The sequence below is a fragment of the Leptonychotes weddellii genome, chromosome 13 (assembly GCF_054177405.1).
Source record: "Leptonychotes weddellii isolate Sample4059 chromosome 13, ASM5417740v2, whole genome shotgun sequence".
NCBI lineage: Eukaryota > Metazoa > Chordata > Mammalia > Carnivora > Phocidae > Leptonychotes > Leptonychotes weddellii.
The window spans coordinates 69736120-69757376 of NC_138381.1; the positions used below are offsets into that span (position 1 = coordinate 69736120).

General features: G+C 49.5%; 1 protein-coding gene across 4 annotated transcripts in view; it reads left to right on the forward strand.

Moving 5' to 3' along the window:
• FBXO21 (F-box protein 21) overlaps positions 1–20699 on the forward strand; it is a 46455-nt gene extending 25756 nt beyond the window's left edge. For 3 of the 4 annotated variants that reach the window (XM_081802124.1, XM_081802127.1, XM_081802126.1), the window contains 3 exons: positions 5940–6151; positions 7664–7821; positions 16623–20699. In XM_081802124.1, the coding sequence (XP_081658250.1) occupies positions 5940–6151; positions 7664–7821; positions 16623–16810 (558 nt within the window). In that variant the 3' untranslated portion in view covers positions 16811–20699. The remainder of the gene's footprint in view (positions 1–5939; positions 6152–7663; positions 7822–16622) is intronic. The other variant, XM_081802125.1, reaches the window with a different exon arrangement.
• The last annotated feature ends 558 nt before the right edge of the window (positions 20700–21257 follow it).

Consider the following 21257-nt stretch of genomic DNA (forward strand, 5'->3'; position numbering starts at 1 on the left):
ACAGAGAGAGACACAGCAAGAAAGGGAACACAAGCAGGGGGAATGGGAGAGGGAGAAGCAGGCTTCCCGCGGAGCAGGGAGCCCGATGCGGGGCTCGACCCCAGGACCCCGGGATCACGACCTGAGCCGAAGGCAGACGCCTAATGACTGAGCCACCCAGGCGCCCCCACATTGCATAGATTTAAATTGGCTCATTTATTCCCCACTTCAGAGATCTCACATTAGTTCTAAGGAAGGGCGGGCGCATCAGTAGGAAAGTCCTGAGGGACCTATCTTAAGATGCCATGTGTCATCCAGGTAGCAGATGTCCTCCCAGAACATCCTGTGAGCTGGTAGAACTAGATTCTCGACTGAAGCGACCATCTACTTCCCAGGACCCCCTTGTCCAGAGCTCGATTGTTTGTCTTTATTTTTTTCACTTTATTTTTGATCCTGGGGTCTACACAACTCATTCCTGTCACTTTTTTCTTTAGTTAAGGAATTTTGTGATAATTTGTAGAATGCAGAGACCCTCTCAGAGGATGGCTTTTTATAAGTAAATTCTGTACTTTAATGACACATCAGCCTTAGAAGGGGTAAGGTGAACCTCTGCTCCGGGGGAAAGTCTGCAGGAGCTCTCACGTCCTTACCTTTGATGATGGACTCGGTTTAGTGCTCACGATGCCCCCTGGGGAAGTACCGTAGTATCCTCCAGGAGTGCCGTCCTGCCAAGCAAATGTCACTAAAACAAGTTCCACATTGCTTATGCACAGAACATTCTTCCTCAAGATGAGCATTCATTTGCTTCTGGGATCGAGCACCTAGACACCCCCTCGTTTGGGAATGAGGAATGCAGAGTGGCTCTTTTCCCAGTGCTCCGATGACTCCCTTTCGTCAGTGTGTCCTTGAGCTCGGGGAGTGACACCAGAGACAGCAGCAAAACCAGGGCTCCTGAGGAGGCAGAATCCAGGGGACACTGAAGCAATGAGAAAAGGCTCCTCTCCAGAACAAGGGTTTGAATTGGACCTTGGAGGGTGGGAAACCATTTCAGAGGACAGAAAAGTAGGTTATGGGCGCCTGGGTGGCTCAGTTGGTTAAGCAACTGCCTTCGGCTCAGGTCATGATCCTGGAGTCCTGGGATCGAGCCCCGCATCGGGCTCCCTGCTCGGCAGGGAGTCTGCTTCTCCCTCTGACCCTCCTCCCTCTCATGCTCTCTGTCTCTCATTCTCTCTCTCTCAAATAAATAAAATAAAATCTTAAAAAAAAAAAAAAAAGTAGGTTATTCCCACCCGTCCATGGCACAAAGGTGGGCCAGCTCGGTGCTGCAGGCCCGCTGGACAAGGGTTTACGTACATACACGTGTGTATAAACATGAGAGTGTGTGAGTGTGTGTAAAATATTTTTTGGATCAGTTTCTGGATAGTTTGGAATTAGTGTGGCCTTATTAGGTAAAAGGGAAACATTTCCAAACTGGGAAGATGGGAAAGTCACCTTGTTTTCAATTGAAGTAAATCAGGAAGAGCTAAGAAACAGGTCCACTGGGTCACAGTGGCTGAAATCCAGGGCTACTGTGGCCGTGATGGAGAGAGAGAGTAGGATGGCCGGATTTTGAAAAGGTCGCTGATGCTTAGCAGATACCTCCTTCCAACCCTGTAGGGTGGGTGCTGGGTTTTTGCCATTCTGTAAATAATGAAACCGAGGCGGCAGAAGTCGGGTAACCTGCTGAGGCCACCCACACAGGCGTCGATGGCTCCGGAGTTGTGGGAGGGCAGTTTGGCACCTGAGCCCACCCTCACACCTCACCCCTGTGGGCCAGCAGGCTACAGGGCGACGGTGAAGCCCACGCCTGGGCACGTCCCGCTTCCTGCTGCCGGACCTCCCTCCTTGCTCTACATCTTGCTGGGAAAGATGTCCTTCCAGTTTTCCAAGGCAGCCCTCTGTGCTCTGGATCCCACTGTGTTTTCCTCTGTCTACAACTCCCTGTTTCTGCTCTCTGCCATCAGCATTCTGCTGACTCCAGTATCTCTCATCTTTGGGAGAGAAGATAAAAAGCATGCCTGTGACAGCCCCGCGGGCATCCCCTGCGGCTGCCTCCTTATCTCTCTCCTCCCTGCAGGGCTCAGGCCCTGGCCGGCCGTGCGACCGTGCCGTGTGATGGCCGCCTGCCTTGCCTCCCACGCGTGCCCCAGAACATGGCGATCATTCCCCCTGCACACACGCCGCTCTTGCCAAGGGAGCCAGTGACCCCTTTTTACCGAAACCATTCTTGTCACCAGACCCATAGGTACTCGTCTTTCCTTATCTCTCTTGATCATTGGGACCGCTCGCCACTCAGAACCCCCTGTGCCTTTGACTCTGTGGCCCGTGGTTCTCCGGCTCTTGCTAGATCCTTATCCTGTGTTTCTTCCCCAGAGGCTCCGCGCTGCGGGGTCATTTCTTAGACTTCTGTTGACTCTACACCTTTCCCCAAGGTGATGCCGCCTGGCCTCCTTGCTTCGGTTACCATCTGTAGGCTGACAGCTCCTGACTGACGTTCTGCCTGGACCCTGGGCTCCAGACCAACACCCCCCCGTGTCCACTGCACATCTGCACGTGGCTTTGTCTCCTGGACTATTGCAGAGGCCGCCTGCCTGCTCCTCCCTCCCTCTTAGACGCTTTGGACGCGTTTTGCACAGCGTAGCCGGAGCCACCTTCATAAAGTGCTCAGAGCCCTCTGAGGGGCTACCCCAGGGCCTTGCAGATCCAGCTCATTCTCTGCAGGAAGGCTTACCAGGTTCTCGGGGGTCTGGCCCAGCCTGAGCTTCCTTGGCTCTCACGGTTGCCCCTTTGGTGCTTCGCTGCCTGGCCATGTCCTCCACTCATCCCTGGTCTCTTGCCTTGGTCCTTGGCACGGCCCGCAGCACCGCCTAAAACACTTCCCTTAGCCCTCAGTCCCATTTGCTGGCTCCCTTTTGCCGAGCTTCAGCTTCAGCTTCACCTCTGAAAGCCCTTCCTCGGTCCCTCCATGGCAGTCAGCTTCCCCCAGCCCACCAGCCGTGTGCTCGTCCTTTCGAAGACCTTTCTGTAAGCGTACTGTGGCTGCTTGTTCACCGTGCCTTCACCATGGACTAGGCTCTCCAAGGACAAGGACCACATTTGCTTTGTTCTTCACCGTAGCTACTCCCCTTGCTCTTAACACCATTCCCACGACATGGTAGGTGCTCAAAAAGATGTTGGAATGTAGGATTAAGAAGTGTCGGAACTTCATTAGATAATGAGGCAGAGGATGTCCAGCTTTTCCAACAAGGAAGACTGGCCACATTAAGAGTGAGTGAGTGGAGAACAGACTTGTTTCAGGGGCAGGGGAAAGTGTTCAGTGTGGGGTATGTTGGATTTGGTACAACCTGGGGCCATCAAGGGCAGCTGCCTGAGGGCATTCGGCAGGGGCTCCCCACATCAGCACCCGGTAGCTGAAGCCCCAGAAGCAGCAGAGACCACAGACAAGTGGCTGTCTGAGGTGTGAAGCCAAGCACATCGTAGAGAGCCACGGGGGCAACCTGTAGTTAGGACAGAACAGGGCCGGCAGACTCTGCCACGGGCTTTGTGCAGTTTCATCAAAGGCACATCTCGAATAAAGCCCATTTGTTTACTCTGCTTTCCAGCCGCAGGGGGCAGAGAAGAGTGGTTGGGTTGGAGACCATACGGCCCACAAAGCCTGAAGTATTTGCTCTCTGGCTCTTTACGGTAAAGGTTGCCAATCATGAGTGATAGACCCCCCCCCCCCCCCGGTTTTTAGATCTCTATCCCCAAAACTGTGGGCTCCTGGGATTACTGGCCTAGACATTTGGTTGGAGACATCATGGCACCCCACCATCAGTGCTGTCCTTCAGGAGCACACCAGGGCCCCATCCCAGTATCTTTTCTGTTTCTGCCCTCTTCCTTCACCCTGTCATCCACACAGCAGGAGAAGGAGGCTGTAATTACCCCTGAATCTTGTCCCATCCTGATACTCAGAGTGAGTTGGAGACTTCCTCTATGCTTAGAACAGTTATATCTGTTACACTTAGCTGCCAGGGAGGAGCTGCTAGTTCAGGAGGGGGAGCTGTGTCTGCAGAATGTCTCGGAAGTGCAGTCAAAAGTAACTGTGGTCGACCCTTGTGCAACCCCAGGGGTTGGGATGCTGCCCCCGATGCAGTTAAACATCCACATATAACTTGACACTCCCAGAACTTAACTAGCACCTTGCTGTTGACCAGAAGCCTTACTGATAGCAAATAATTGGTGAACATATTGTATGTGTTATAGGAAAACATACTGTATTTTTATAATAAAGTAAGCTAGAGGAAAGAAAATGTTACTGAGAAAATAGATTTACAGCCTTGTGCTAGAAACAATCCTCGTGTAAGTGGACCCACGCAGTTCAGACCCATGTTGTTCAAGGGTCAGTTGTACTTGGAACTGCTTACGGGAACACATGGGAAGCCATATGCAAGCATAGGAAATAGAAGCTCACCATTCAAATTCCATGCTTTTAGCTACAGATTGTAGGATAAATATGTTTGTGTCCCCCAAATGAAAGCACACCACTAGAGGTGGGATGTGCGTGGAAATTGGCTCTCAGTTGCTACTGGTTGAAGCTGGGTTTGAGGCACTTAGGGTTATACCATTCAGTCCATTTTCCGGACAGTGAATTAAAATGCTCTTGCTCTCGCTTTGGTAAGATGGTGGTTGAGACCTGAGATTGAAGAGTCAGCCTCAGGTCCACATCCTCCCTCCCCTCACAGCCTCGGGACCTCAGGCAAGTTCCGTAACTTCACGGTGTCTGATTCCTCTTCTGGAGGTCCACACTGATGGTACTGCCAACCTTTCAGCTTGGGAGGAATAAAGGAAGTAAGAGACATGACGGGCTGGGCACAGTGTTCGTAAATATGGAGATCCTGCAGGACTCAATCTGGAAGGCAAGATTAGGTTTTGGAATAACATCCTACATTGCGAAAAACTAGTTTTCACAACACTTTTACTGGGTCAAAATATATCAGGAAAATAGGACAGTTATTAATCATCTTTTGATAAGTGAATAAACTAATTTAAAGGTAAAACCAGCCAGTTGGATGGATCTGGGACTAGAATCCAGGTCATTCTGTCTGCTCGCATGCTGTCTTAGGACTCTGTAAAGAGGAAGAGATCCTGTTCCCCAAGGAGGAACATGTCCGAGAGCCTCTGCTGAATGCTGTAATAGAATGGGCGCTGAATGATTGTGTGTGTGTGTGTGTGTGTGTGTGTGTAAAACTTTATTTGAATTTGCATTTTACCTTAGAGGCCCTGTGTACAGTAGGAAAAACCGTGACCTTCGAGTCAGACCGTTCTGCCGCTAGCCGCTTAGTCATTTCCATTCCACAGAGACGTCTCTCCTTGCCCACTTGAGTACAGCGTTCCACTGGGAGTTACAGTAATTGAAACGATCAGTACGCTTTCAGAACCTGAGACACCTCTTCAGCTCAGCTGATTTGCATCACTCGGGTGGCTTCTCTGTCGCCCCTTCCACCTTGTGCAACAGAGGCCGCTCTGTCACATGTCCCCTTGATCTGGACCAAAGCAGCTTAGCAGTTCTTTTACCTCTCAGTTGGCCAGTGGCAGTTTAAAATCGTCTCCTTTCTGTGTATGAAAAACGGAATCCCCACACTGACCGAGAGTGTTAGAACCTTTTAGAGTTCTCTAATCCAGATGTGCCCATGGGTGGCAGGCCTGGCCTCCTTTCCCCATGCTTATTCCAGCATGCCGTGTTTCTGAGTAACTCCCCTGTTGCCGCAGGTTGGACTTGAAGGTCTGGGGCCAGTGCCCAGCCTTAGAAGGGAGACCACCAACTCACAGACATGTGGGCCATCAGCATGGCCCCGCCTTGCCGTCCTTTGCCAGGTTATGTAGGTCTAAATCCTGTGCCGTGAAAAAGAAAAGGCCTAAATGAAAATATTATCTCCTAGTCTTTCTGTCTTGTCTTGAAGGTGCTTGACATCCTCCAGCACATTCAAACCCTAGACCCTGGGCAGCACGGGGCGGTGGGCTATCTGGTGCAGCACACGTTAGAGCACATTGAGCGCAAGAAGGAGGAGGTGGGCGTGGAGGTGAAGCTGCGCTCCCACGAGAAGCACAGAGACGTCTGCTACTCCATTGGGCTCATTATGAAGCATAAGAGGTGAGTGCCTGTGGTGTCTGTCCCCACGCGGCTGCAGAGGATGCGCGGCGTGCCCCCGAGCACGCTTCTCTGGAGCCACCGCGTCCCAGTGTCCACCGCAGAAACCACCGAAGGCCGAACTGTTCTGAACCGGATCTACGCTTTTTGTTGTCGGAAGGGACTCGCTTTCTTAACTGCGAGTCTTCTAACGGACGATCTGTAAGCAGGGAGTTTTTTTTTTCTCATTTCCTCATTGTCCTGATGCTTCTTTTCATCTGAATCCCCTTGAATCTGAGTTGTGGGTAGGGTTTGCTGGGTTGTCAGGCATGTGCGTGGTCGATTACTCGGCGAAATTAAACTGTCTCCACGGCAACTGTGCTGCATGTCCCACCGGCAGGCTAGGAGCAGACTAGGAGGGGAGGGTTCCTGATCTCACCGACCTGTGTTCTCGCCAGACCTTTGAGAATGGACTTACGTGGTAAATGACAAATAGAATTTCATTGTGGTTTTTGTTTGCATTTCCCAGATTGCAGTCTGATTATGCACATTGACTAGTAAATGTACAGAAACTCCTTCACGTTTCCTTTTAGGAAGCACCTCTTCAAGTATTCTTATTTTTCGCCTGAGTCCTTTGTCTTTCTCGTTGGTTCGTAGGCCTGTGTCCTGCCGCTAGTGTGTATATGCGTATACGTTGCAAATACCTTTTCCCAGTTTGGGGCTAGTGTTTTTCATTCTTTTATTGCATTCTTTTTTTTTTTTTTCCAACTTCATTATGGAAATTTCAGACCTACATCGGTGGAGATGAGTGTAGTGAACCAAGAGATGCTCCCATACCCAGCTTCGGCCGTTGTGAGGGTTAGCCTTCGCTGTCCCCCACCCACCCACCTCCCCAGGCCCGTACCAGACATTATTCCCTCTGTGACTGTTGTAGTACGTGTACCTAAATGGTAAAGGCTTGTTCTGTTGTTCCCAAGTACACATACCATCCTCTTGTCGTATCTAAAGAAAGACAAACAATTCCTTCGTCTCGTCACATCAATCTTGTCAAGAGTTCCTGTTGCCCCGGTTGCCCTATATGTTTTTTAACAGTCTGCTTGGATCTGGCTCCTGTAATACTATTAAATTGATTGAGTACTCTTTGCCTTTAGGGGCTGAATTTTTCATACCTGGTTTAAGGAATCTTAAACCTGTCCTGTGTCATGAAGCTATCTTTTATATCTAGGCCTTTGTCCCACTAATATTGTGCAGTGCTCTCAGGCCTGAGTCTTGATACCCTCCATTTGGATAACCAGTTGTCCCATGACAGTTGGTTGAAGTTTATTCTTTTCCAACTGAGGTATGCTATGTTGATAATAAGAGGGGTTTATAAAGGGGGCTAAGAGTGTCCTGAAAAATGCTTAAAAAATGCTTAGTAAACGCGGTTAAGTTTCTAAGGACATGAGCTTAAGAGAACCAAGCCATTATTTATATATCCCATAGTCACCATGACAGGGTCCCAGGGAACTGATTTGCCATTGCTCTTATGTTAATTAGGTATGGCTATAACTGTGTGATCTATGGTTGGGACCCCACCTGCATGATGGGACACGAGTGGATCCGAAACATGAACGTCCACAGCCTGCCTCATGGCCATCATCAGCCTTTCTATAATGTTCTGGTGGAGGATGGCTCTTGTAGATACGCAGCCCAAGGTAAGTAGCTAGTTCTTTGTGTACCTGTAATGACACGCAGGTGCATCTTAAGCACACATTTGAGCACCCTGCTATTGTGGGCAAGGCATCAGTGTTATTTGGAGAGGACAGTTGTTCCATGGCCAACCTCATCAGGGCTGATACTCTGCTAACCGTGGATAGGTGTGCCCTAGTGGGCCATGCCATGGGTTAAATAGTCACTGCCCCCAGGTTCTCCCCCCCATCACCACCATACCCAGGACCCTGTTCCAGTGCTGTTGCCAACCTCTGTTCTGATTGGTCATTGCCTTTGCCAGTCAAATTCCCAAAAGTCTTGCTTGCCAGGCCTTGCAGTTGGCTCCCTCCAGGCAAAGAGGGCCAGCCTGTGCCCTGCCACTATGGCCTGTCGGAACTGGAGGGCAATGAGTGGACACTGTTGGGGGACACGAGACTGGCATCCAGCTGTGCTCCCCTGGAGAAGCCCTCGAGTGGCCATGATGGGAACTGCAGTCCACAGCACTGGCTCAGAGCTCCTGGTGGTCAGCAGGTGCTTGGTGGTGTTTGGGGCCACTGCCAGCCCGGATAGGCGCTAGCCCAGGGCACTCCCGAGGTGGGGACAGATGGGGCTGCGGAGGCAGGTTAGAGACACATGCCTCCAGTGTGGGTCTCCCTTTTCTTTTTTCCTCTATTTGTTTGTTTGTTTTAAAGATTTTATTTATTTGACAGAGACACAGAGCGGGAACACAAGCAGGGGGAGTGGGAGAGGGAGAAGCAGGCTTCCTGCTGAGCAGGGAGCCTGATGCGGGGCTCGATCCCAGGACCCCGGGATTATGACCTGAGCCTTCGAAGGCAGACACTTAACAACTGAGCCACCCAGGTGCCCCTGTTTCTCCATTTAATGGGATGAATTTCTTGCATGGCTACCCGTCAAGTCATTCACAGCTTTCATTTTATTAATAAAAGTGAACACAAATTGAGGGCACCCAGCTGGCTCAGTTGGAAGAGTTAATCTCAGGTCATGAGTTCAAGCCCAACGTTGGGTGTAGAGATTACTTAAAAAAAAAACCAAACTTAAAAAAAAAAAGGACATGAATGCTAACATAGTGCTGCTCTGTGACAGGCAGTGTCTTAATGTGTATTAACTGCATTTGAGAACGACACTTAACCATCCTCATCGTCGTACTCATGTGTGAGGAAACTGAGGCACGTGGGCTCATTCACACTTCACTTAACAGAGTATGACTTGGAAGCCGGGACCCTGGCAGAGAGAGCACACCTTTCTGTGTCTGACCTCAAACAGCAGGTTTGACCTACGTCCGTATTGTATTGGTAAAGGCAGTAACAGAAATACTGGATGTGTAAAAATCTCAGAAGTATCAGAAGACTAGAAAGTTTCCTATTCATGTCAATTCACCAGAAGCTGAGAGAGTTGTATACAGAATCAAGAGAAAGTCTTCACTGAGGCTGCAGGTCACTTCACTTCCATCAATATCATGGGGCAGTTGTAGAAGAGGGTCTGTGTGTGCCCATGAGAAGGGGCCGACACGGATTTTATCTGACTTTTGAAGTTTTGCCATAAAAAAAAAAAAAAAATCACATGGGGCGCCTGGGTGGCTCAGTCGGTTGAGTGTTCCCCCTCTTGGCTTTGGCTCAGGTCATGATCTCAGGGTCATGAGATCAAGCCCCATGTCAGGCTCCTTGCTCATCGTGGAGGCAGCTTGGGATTCTCTCTCCCTCTCCCACTGTCCCTCCCTCCACTCAATTGTGCTCTCTCAAATTAAAAAACAAAACAAAAAACCCCATCATACTAACAATGTCTAAAAACCAACAAACCGTTTAAAAATTATCGAATGACTTAGTGGACTCTTTGCACCCCCGCTGATCGTTTGGTAAGCATTTCTCATCATAGGTCCTAGAGCATATCCCAAGAACAAAGGGGACTGTCCCTTCCTCAGCACTGCACTCCAGTGTCCACGGCTCCGCCATGTGTGTGCATTTTTTGCCCTTTGTGAGGGTTGATATTAAGACGTCCAGTTTTGAGTTTCTAGAAACATTTATATTAACTTTAAAATGGGCTTTTAGAGTCGATAAAACTAGGTATTTGCTTTTAGGTGTTCTGAATTTGGTGTCTGTGTTAAAGATTCAGCAGTTCATCTCTAACAGATCTAAGGAAACATGCGCTATAAAGTGTAGAGTTATGACATAGTAATGACTTTGTAAAAAAAATATACTACACTTAATATCTGATTGTAGTTTTACATTCTAAAACTGAGGCTGAGCTAAGTGATTGTGGGTAATATTAGCAAGTTGCCTTTTTTAGTTTTAAATTCTGAGACTTTCAGAAAATCTTTGACGTGAGCAACTGGCATTCCCCTACGAAAGCTGTCCATCTTCTGCCAGGGGTCCCTGTCGGCCCACTGTCTCAGTTTCCCGGGTGTCTGCTGCATGCCGGCTCGGTGCTGTATCACGGGTCTGGGGAGGGCCCTGGCCCTGTGCTTCAGAGGGCTCAAGGGTTCTTGCGGCACCATCTCTGACTTCTCTGTCCTTCCCCCTCTTCCTTGGTCCAGTTAGTCCACAGATGACACCAGTTCCATCTCCTGAATGTCTGCCTCTCATGTTTCCATCCACTAACGGCCATTCCTGGCGCCTCTTCCTCCAGGGCCACAGGTATTCCTTGCCTGCACTGTGCCATCTTTCTCACTGGCATCCCCCAGACTCCCCTGCAGGGCCCAGAGGTGACCTGGAGCCTTCCTCACAGCCTCATCTCTGTTCCCACTGCCATCGTACTCCAGCCCAGCAAACTTTGTTGTTCCGGGAGACCGTCCTTCTCATGGGTCCTCACACAGGTGGTTGTCCCTTACGGACAGGCTCTCTCCCCCCACCCCACCCCTCACCCCGCCACTCTCCCACAGGGCTCAGATCGGTCATCTGTCCCTGCTCTGAGCTCCCCGACTCCCCACCCCTTCTGAGTCCTCACACCTTTGGGGGAGTTGCAGTGTTTCCCATCGAACCATCTGGCTCTCAGTCCAGTAAGCTCCGTGAATGCAGAGCCAGAGCCCAGTCTGCCTGTCTGGTGATGAGTCCCAGCAGATGTTCACATCTCTCTGACAGACAAGCTTACAAACAGAGTGCATGTAAAAATGAGATGAGTCATTAATAAGATGCTAGCTTTTTTTTACAACTTTGGATTAAGAGCATTTTTCAAATATGCTTAAAATATAGTTAAAACATTGAATACCCCATATACCTTCCACTAGATTAAACAGCTAGCATTGGGCACCTGGGTGGCTCAGTCGTTAAGCGTCTGCCTTCGGCTCAGGTCATGATCCCAGGGTCCTGGGATCAAGCCCCGCATCGGGCTCCCTGCTCAGTGGGAAGCCTGCTTCTCCCTCTCCCACTCCCCCTGCTTGTATTCCCTCTCTCTCTCTGTGTCTCTCTGTCAAATAAATAAATAAAATCTTTAAAAATAAAAAATAAAAAAAATAAACAGCTAGCATTTACCATATTTTTTTTTTCTGTACATAGAGATTTCAGGTTTTTGCTGAACCGTTTGAGACTATTGCAGACATCAGGACTTAAATGCTGAATCATGTATCTTCTAAGAATAAGACACTTCTCTGCATTACTGTGGTTCCATCACCACACGTAGCAAGTAACAGTGATCTCCTATCTCATAGTGGGTCGGTGGTTACATTCCCCAGTTGTCACAGCATAACTTTGATAGCTGTTGGTTTGTTTTCACATCATGATCCAGGCAGGATTCACACAAGTGATTCCGCACGTGATTGTGTATCTAAAGACATAGTCCTCTTAGTAAAACCAGTTAGTTCCTTATTCCTCACCTTGTTTTCTTCCTTTTTTGTGACTTTCACTTTTCGAAATGTCCAGGCCGGTTGTCTTGTAAATTGCCTAACATTCTGGATCTGTCTCACTGTTTCCTTACCTGTATTGTCTGTAAACTGGAAGCTGATCAGGTCTGAGGCTGGAATAGATCAGGTTAATATTTTGGGCTAGAATGCTTCTTGTCAGATGCATGTGTGTCCCAGGCATTTTCTCCAGAGCCCCTGGTGATGTCCCACTGTTGGTAGGTGAAGTTTGGTCAGTTGGCTAAGATCCGTGTAAGGGACAGTTTTCCTGTTGCAACTAACACTGTGACATCCTGTGAATATCCTGTTCCCTGATAACCCTGATCCCTCATTTTGTTTTAGCACCTGTTGAATCTCCTTGCCTAAATTATTATATGAGAGTTGCAGAATAGTGATTTTCTACTGCTGTTGTTCTCCCTGCTTCTGTAAACAAGAGCTTTCCTGCCCGCCTCCCCCTCTCTCCCTCCACACTTATCCCTCTTTCTGTCTCTCTCACTTCTACCCCCTCTCCTCCCATAAATGCCTGGATTTTTATTTAATCAGTGTGTTAAAATCATTAGGGACAATTTATGCTCAGATTAACCCATGTTTAGCCAGTGGGAAACCTTGAGAGGCTAAATTTAAATTTAAAAAACACTGTGGGGGGGGAGGCGCCTGGGTGGCTTAGTTGGTTAAGCAACTGCCTTCAGCTCAGGTCACGATCCCGGAGTCCTGGGGATCGAGCCCCATATCGGGCTCCCGGCTCAGCGGGGAGCCTGCTTCTCCCTCTGACCCTCTCCCCTCTCACGCTGTTTCTCTCTCGCTCGCTCTCTAATAAATAAATAAATAAAATCTTTAAAAAATAAAAAAAAAACACTGGGGTGCCTGGTCGGCTCAGTTGGTAATGCAACTCTTGATCTCGGGGTCCTGAGTTCGAGTCGCATGTCAGGTGTAGAGATTACTTAAAAATAAAATGTTAAAAAAAAAACAAATATGTTTTTGAACATTTCTGGGTTAATTTATTTGCATCAGGTTATTTTGTTTCTAAATCTTTTCTTGATTTAAATTTTCAGCCTATGGCTCAGGTAATCCTTATTAACTTGGGTGGAGCCCACTGATGAATGCTTCCCTAATTATAAGCTCTCCACAGAGAGTTGAAGAGTGAATTATAAGCCACCTGCGTGCGTGACATCCTCAAATAGTTTTAGTCTGCATAATTAAGAGAATTTTTCTCTCAGTATGTTAGACTATACCTAAATCCAGGTGGGGTGATAGACAGCATCTTGCATGTGTTTAGCTTTTGTTCCCACTAGGGGGCATGCTTTAGTACTTTCTGGACACCAGGGAGGAGCAGCACCTCCTATCTCAGCTTCCCTCTGTACTTCTTAGATACTGCAGAAAGTGAACATCACAGATCTGAATCGAAGTCAGCTGCCCATATTGGAAGGTCAGGAATTCACTGCAACGTGAAAATCCAGTTCTTACGGGTGTCTGGTATAGAATGAGCAAGCGCCTCAGAGGATGCTTGGTCCATGCTATGCCTCACCAGGCGTCAGCTCCCCTTCCCGTCATTTGTCTTATACTTTGGAACAAGTTTCCACCCACAAGCAGTCCGTGGCAATCTCCACGTGCTGGCGAGTGTGTGAGGAGGCCCCATGTGAGGGTGGAATATACATTTTCAGCCATTACAGAGGAGGGGTAGGGCTGTTTGTTTTAAGCTGTGAATATCTCAAGTGCTCATTCTCCTGTGTCCCAGCAGTCCCACCCCTGGGTCCCTCCACTGGAGACACACCCACACGGGTGTCTGTTCTTGTTACAATAGGACAAAGGTGTCATTCATGAAGACTCCCCTGCTAAACTGGGGTCTGTCCAAACTGTGGCGTGCTAAGCTGCAGTTAAACCAGTTGCAGGTAAATGTTTACAGTATGCTTCCTATAAACACACCTAAAACAATACCAAATTCTTTTTATATGTAGTTATTTTTAGCTACTTCTATTTGTGTTCACAGAAGAAGGGCTAGAAGGATACACTCACAGTGGGTGGTTTCCTCTCGGGAGGGGAGGACTCTACGTGGTATTGCCATAGTTTTATAGAACTATATTTATGTATCTGAGTAGGTGAATTTTTTTTTTTTCTAAGTAGGCTCCGTGCCCAACGTGGGGCTTGAACTCATGACCCTGAGATTGAGTTGCATGCTCTACCAGCTGAGCCAGCCAGCTGCCCCTGAGTAGCTGAATATTTAAAATAAAATAAGCAGACATATTTCTGTAAAAATGTCAAGGAGATTGGGAAAGACTTAAGATTTTTCCAGGACTTTTAAGTAGGCCCTGTTTGATATTTTGTTCACTTGTTTTATATTGCTTAGATTTTTCATTCCTCCTCAGGTAAATTTTTTTTTAACTTTATTTAGTGGATTTCCCTCTCTTAATGCATAGTTGCCATCTTCATTATTTTTTCTCCTCAGAAATGTTTATATCAGGGCGCCTGGGTGGCTCACTCAATTTAAGCATCCAACTCTTGATTTCAGCCCAGGTCATGATCCCAGGGTTCTGGGATTGAGCTCCTACTTAACACACAGAAAAACGGGGAAGGAGAAACAATGCTAAAACACATGTCTGAATTCTTTCGAGTGGTTGCTGTCAGCATGTTGGTCTAGACAGTTCTCTGTGGGAGGGACCGTCCTGTGCATTTCTTTAGCAGTGGCCCTGGCCGCCTCCCACCGGATGTCAGTGGCAGCCCTGTGGTGACAGCCAGATCTGCCAGGGGCAAAATCGCTCTTAACAAACAGGCAACAGAGCCGTTGTTCTGAATTACCGATTTGAATTCTTTTTAAATATTTCCATTCTGCCTGCTAATGACAGGTAATGATGGTTCCTCCAAAGCAAAAGGGCTTTTTTGCCTCTTGGTGGTAGCTCCAGAGTCTTGATGCCGCCCCCACCCCCATACTCCTGCGTTCCTCTGCAGGGGACCCTGAGGCCCTCGGTGGCTGCCCTGGCTGAGGCGCCGGGCGTGGTTCACCCCGTAGGCCTGCCCAACGAGGGTCCACCTGCAGCGCTGCCTTCAGGAGGAAGGGGTACCAGGGGCAGATGCAGGAAGGCACGTGCTCTCAGCAGTGGCATTTGTAAACATCTGTTAGAAACCTGTAGCACCTAAAGAAGATAAGTACTCTACAGAGATCTCCTTAACGGTGGCTGTCAGGGTTTGCAGACTACTCGGTCTCCCTCTTGAAGAACCTCGGGCTCCTGTGTCAGCCAGAGCGTTCCCTGCCGGGCCGCTGTGGGCCCTCGAGGCAGGCCCCAGTTCTGCGTCCCTGCCCCCCTGCCCCTGCACTGTGGTGTGTCTCCTACTCCGACGCCCTCAGCTCTGGACCTGGGCTGTCGGGGTTCGAGTCCCAGATGGCTCCTGGGCCAGGGCTTTCGGTCCGTGTGGCAGTTCACTCAGCTGCAGACGGGAGTGGCGACGGGGGCCCCCCGGGCAAACTCCACGGGCAGTCCGTAGCTGTGCTGCGGCGGAGCGGCCCCGGTGCATGGCCTCCAGGCTCGTGTCCAGCAGTGCGGCGTGTTCCTAACCCCTTCCCTCGCAGCACGTGGGAAATGGGGCTCTCCTCTTGCTGGCGGCCTCGTCTTCTGAGGAGTGGATGTGCCGTTGTGAGCGCAGTGAACTGCATTGCGCAGTCCGGCCGCTCTTAACGCGCGCGCTCCTAAGTGAGGTTTCGGTGGCCGCGCAGCGTTCATCTCTGCGCCTGGTTTGTACGCGTCTTCTCAGGAGCACCCGGTGTACCTGAGCATGTTCTACGAACTGCAGTCTGTTAGCAAAGAATGTCTTCAAATCCCTTCCCGTCTTGCGGTAAAAAAAAGAAAGTTACAGATTGAATCCTGCAACTCCTTCCCCCTCTCCCAACGCCAGGTCAAGTCAGTGCTTCCGAAAAATGCTCCTGGGGAGGCTGGGGACGCACGGCCTCTGGGTGGAGGGGTCTGAGCGCCCTGAATGGGCATGTCAGGATGTTCAGGCAAGTGTCGAGGGCTGCACTGCGTGCGTTAGACTTGCTTGAATTAATCCGAGTGCAGGGCTGTGCAGGGTGTGGTTCTGTGTACGTCAGAAGTGACACTGCTGTGGTCCCCGGTCAGAGCGGGAGGGTCCGCCCGGCCCCGCGCCTCTTGGTGCCAGGTTGTGGGGGGCACGGCTCGGCGTCTCCTGGGCGTGGGGGGCGAAAAACACCATCCTTCCATTGGGCTTGAGGGGAGCCGTTTTTCAAAGTGTTTGGAGGGGGGGAAGTGATGTGAAGGATTTCAGCCTTTTAAATACCTTGCCTATATTGTCATCTGTTTGTTTTAATCATTCTGTTTTAAAGGAGTCTTTCTGTTTCTCTGGTGGCAGAATGGCTAGCAGGGGGAGGAGGTGGCATGGTTTCCTAGGAGACCGGACAACCAGTGATAACCCACATCCGCACATGTTGGAGGTGCGAGCCGCTCGTCGGCTCCTCCCACGGGCTCCCGAGGAAGCACGCGACCAGTATTGAAGGGAGCTGGGGGAGGAGTGCGGTCTGTGTGGGAGCACTCCCATCAGTAGACAAGACGGATGGCAGGTGCGAGACTTGGAGCCACACGGTGTGGAGGCTTCCCAGGTCCAACCTCTGGCAGACGATGGGCAGGCGCCCTGGTCCCATAGGCTTGGCTGTCGGTGCGATCAAGTCAGAGGAATGTGATGAGTCTGTAGTTTGCCAGCCCCCCTCCCCCCCCAGGACCTCTTGCTCAGAGAATAGGAGAACATTCTGTTCAGTGTGGAGCTGGGGGGGCCCATCCGTCCGTCCCCCAGCGTCCCCCACTGCCACTGTCCTGTTACCTCCTCCGGATTCCATAAACATGTTTCTCCTTTCCCTCCATGTCAAAAATGCCACACGAAAGGGCTGAGAGATAGGAAGATGCTGCAGAAATGTCCGTTTTAACGGCAGTTGTCCATGTGCCTCTTTACCAACAGAAAACTTGGAATATAATGTGGAGCCGCAGGAAATCTCGCACCCTGATGTCGGACGCTATTTCTCAGAGTTTACCGGCACGCACTACATCCCGAACGCAGAGCTAGAGATCCGGTATCCAGAGGATCTGGAGTCTGTGTATGAAACGGTGCAGAATATTTACAGTGCAAAGAAGGAGGACGTAGAGTAACGTCTGGTAGAGGACACTGCACCTTTGCCGCTGCCGCTGTCCTCCAGGAGAACAGGATTCCGGAAGAAGACGTCTCCACGGATCCCTCTGGATTCACACCACCAGGAAAGCCACTTAACCAGTAGTGCTGGTTGCCTCCTACCAAGTTTAAATAACGTGTGCTCTCCTCCAGCTGCAAAGACAATGTTGCTCTCCGCCTACACTAGTGAATTCATTTGACGGCACTGTGTTCAGTGGCATGGCTTGTGTGCTTGTCCCGTGGTGACAGTTCGTGACATTCTGTCTTCATGAGGTCTCACAGTCGACACTCTTAGAGTCATTCTTCCTGCTCACTTCCCGTACGTCTGTCTCCACCTGTCTCAGAACATTTCATTTGCCAGACAGAGGGGGGTCCCATGTTGGCAATAACTTCTTTCTGATTTCTCTGAGGAACACGTGCAGTCCTGAGTCGGGGCTGCTTGTTTACCCTCAGTTGAGTTGCTTATTCAGAGGGGGAGGCTGTGAGTGATCGTGGCAGCATCTGAGAGCTGGGGACATTAACAGACTAACAGTAATCAGAATCCTGCGCATTTATTTTTTCTAATATTTGAAACAGATTTCAGGCGTTTTATCTTCTCTATTTGAATTGGGAGAGTAACATAGCTTTTCCTTCGTGTTCCTCTCAGATTTATGCTCATCTCTCTGCGAATCCTTAGTTTTCTGTTTCATTACATAAAATCTTTTGAGAAAGTGCATCATAATGGCCTTTATGGATGGATTTTCCCACATTCATCTACTATTCCTCCTTTAACATAACTACTTTCTTTTTCTTTTAATTTTAAAAATTGTTCCAGTATCATGAATAGATCTTAAGTCAGTGACGGGGTCTCTTTATAGTAGGAAGTATAATCTGGTGTTAAAATGTTTGCTTTTAGAAACCATACACAGTGGTCTCCAAAGACCTGAAAAGAAGGTTTCACTTTTGTAATCGGAAAAAAGAAATAATGAACCTTATACGTTTTTTAAAGAGGAAAGAGGAGGTTCTATGCCCCCTGTCATCCCTTAGAATCACTCTAAGGCCCTTTTGAGTGTGGGGGGTTGGAAACAAGGAGAACATCTTTAATTTGAAGAGTGTTCGATCAGTGGGGAAGGAGGCGGGGGGTCCTGCTTCCTCGAAGCGCTGCTGTCTTGCAGATACCCCTGGCTTCTGCCCTGTGCCCTTAGTCCTGGAGCGTGAGGGCACCGGGTCCTTGCGCGGCTCCGGGCGCCTGCCGCTCTCCACCTGCCTGTTCTCAAGCGAGCTAGCTAATCCATAGTTAACCAGTAGAAGCTAACTCCTGGAGTTAGGACCTAGTTACTTTACTCGGAGCTGAAAAGAACCCAGTTGCTCTGGTGAGTGAGGCTTCGGGGGCTGTCATCTGGCCCTGCCTCGCCGCCCTCCTGTGCATTTGCATGCTGTTTCCCACGCTGTGTTTGAGGACTGCCTCTCGTTTAGCCCGTGGAAGCCCTGGGATGGCTGAGGTTTGGGGAAGCCAGCTGAGACCACTTAGTAGTAGTACCTGGCGGCTGGTAAGCAGTTGTAGAGACGAGGGTCTGGCGGGCCGGCTCCTGCCAGCCTGAGTTAGCCTCGCCAGTGTCCACGTCCCTCGTCAGTCCGATCCAGAGCCTGATGGGTTAGATTTGCCTGGGAAATGTGACCACTCACAGCACCCAGCCTGCTGAGGCTGGGGGTCTTACACTACTCTCGTTTAAAGGTGAGAACTAGTTTAATCCGGAGGTAGTACTAACCAGACGCGTTACTAAGAAACTGTGGAGCATGCTGAGTTACAATTGATTTCCTTTTTTTCTTAGAGTAACATCAAAGCCAAGAAGGATGGTTTTACCTTTACTGACCCAATGTAAATATGTATCTAGACCGTTTTTAAACGTGTTGCTTCATTTGGCTCCAGGAAGCCTCTGTCACCTGTGTCAGTTGGTATTTGGGCACTTTATATTTTTCTAAAAACGTGTTTTGGATCTCCTGTACTCTAATAAATCATAAGTTTCTTTTTAAAACTTTTTCCAAAAATTTCTCCATTTTAAAAAGCCCTGTTACAACAAAGTAGGACTTTCACGATGTTAAAGTATTAAGTATTTGGATATAGTAACTTCTTTCCTCTTCAAATGAATGCCAAGATTTTTTTTGTATAATGATTAATAAATGGAACTTACCCAGAGAAACCACACAAGTGGCCTGCCCGGTTTCGTTTCGGAACAGAAAACCCGGCCTTGACAACGGCAGAGTGTCCCTGGCTTCTCTTCTGATCCAAACATGCAAACACTTGCTCTACTGAATTTTTCCTAACGTTGGTGAGCGCACGGGGTACCTTTATTCTGTGGGCTCCTTGCCAAACATCAGTTCTGTAAGCCGGCTAGGAAGGTCGAGGGCACCTGGTTGTCACGCGAACGTTGCGGCTTGTCACCGATGTTACGGTCTGTGTTGTGAAATGGGAAGGGCAGGCACTTCGGGAAATGGAGGTTCTTGGTGCGCCGTTAACATTGATGTGATAGCTGCATGATGTGCCGCACGTCCACAGCGCCCCGCGGGGCGCCCGTTCTCTGGGGGATGCCCCTGCGTGCTGTGCACAGAGGACCGGGCACGGGCCAGTCCCCAGCGTCCTGTGCTGCGGTGGGTCTCACACCTCGAACGTACTGTTGTGCACTGTGACTTCATGAGGGAGAACCCTAGAACTTTCCTCCCCAACACACACACACACGTGTACACAGCAGCCTTGAGGTGCAGTGTTTGCAGACGAATTTGGGAAACACTGTGTCATCAGTTATGTCCAAAACTAGTCTCCGTTCGCCTCGGACTAGTTTGGCCAAGCGTCTCGTTTGAAAACTTCCATCTAATCGGATTTTGAAAGGCTGGCTTCGTGTTGTCTCTGCCGGAACCTCATGACAGATCTCATTATAAGTGCATTTACACAGCAAAATTGTTTTATCGTGAAAACCAGCATTAATACCGTTGCTAAATCAGTTTTACATTTTCTAATATCTACTTAAAGTCTTGTCCTAATTTTTAAATGTCTCAGTCTTTCTTAACATGTTGAGTCAAGCGTTCATGTTCTAGGCTTTCTTCTACCATCAGAAGGGGAAATGCTGTTTCCCTTACTCCATATTCCAAGTAAATAAAATTGGATTACCAGCAGCTTTTTAATTTAGAAGTATCCTGTGGCCATAATAATCAAGATGTAGCTCTTCCGTTTTTCTGGGTTTTTTTGGAGGAAAGGAGAGAATGTTCACCTAGACGAAATGCAGAATTTGGCTATGTGACGGTTTATTTCTGGAGATGTCAACAGTTGGTATTGCATGTGTTCTTTTGTCTTGCAAGCTTCCTTTGAGCCAGCCCTGGCCTAAACTAGAATCTTCACAGCAACCCTCTAAAGCAGGGCCAGGTAGTCAACACTTTTGCGGGCCTCGTAAGGTCACATGTTCTTTGTTTTCAAGAATGTAGAAGACCTGTTCAGCTCGAGGGCTGTAAAGAAACAGGCCGTGGGCTGGGTCTGGCCCGTGGGCCACAGTTTGCCGACCCCTGCCAAGGTGTAGGCCCGCCAGCATCCCCCTGTCCAGCCGGGCAGTCGGGAGTGCACAGCTGGTGGGATGCCCAGGTGTCTGACCTCCGAGCTCCAGCTCTTGACAACCACACTACCGCCAACTTTAGCAACTACCTCGCACTGGTTTGATCTCTTGCCTTGCAGCCACTTTAACTTCTAAACGTTTCGGTTCTGACAACTTAGAATCTTGAGAGGAAAGGACGTTTCTTTCGGTGAATAAAATTCTGTGCAATTATAGAATAAATGTATTATGGCCATTTAGCGATGATTGTATTAGGGTGATGCTAGTTCTGTAATAAATAGACCCAAAAATGTCCTGTGGCTCAAACACAAAAGAACTTTCTTGCTCACTACCATGGGGCAGGGGAATGGGTTGGCGGGGGGGGGGGGTGGTGGTTTCCGTCTGTCTGCGGGAAGCTTTGTGGCCCTGAAGGGGAGTGAGCAGGAAGGGACACGTCTGGGAGGGTTTGATGCGCAGAGGCTGAGGGGGGGGCGGCCCTTGGCACTGCCACTCGCATTTCGCAAAGGAGGCTGGGAATGAAGACACGGAAACACGTGGCCAGTCCACTCTGGGTGTGTTCTCCCCACAGTGGGACATGCCCCCTCCCCAGGGAGACAGCCTCGGTGAGGTCAGGCTGTCTGTGACGGCCGACATTGCCCTCGTCAGTGGCTCAGTCAGAAATGTATTGTTTGCTCCTGCCACTGCATGGCCCCCGCAGGTCCCACTGCTAGCCACTGTCCACAGTCCCTGCAGCAGATGACCACGGGAGGGAAGGGGAGGACGCCTCAGGCCAAGCCACATCTGTCCCTACTGCCTCGGTCACCAGACAAGGCACAGACCCACAGCCTGACTCCAGAGGAGGTTGGGAAAT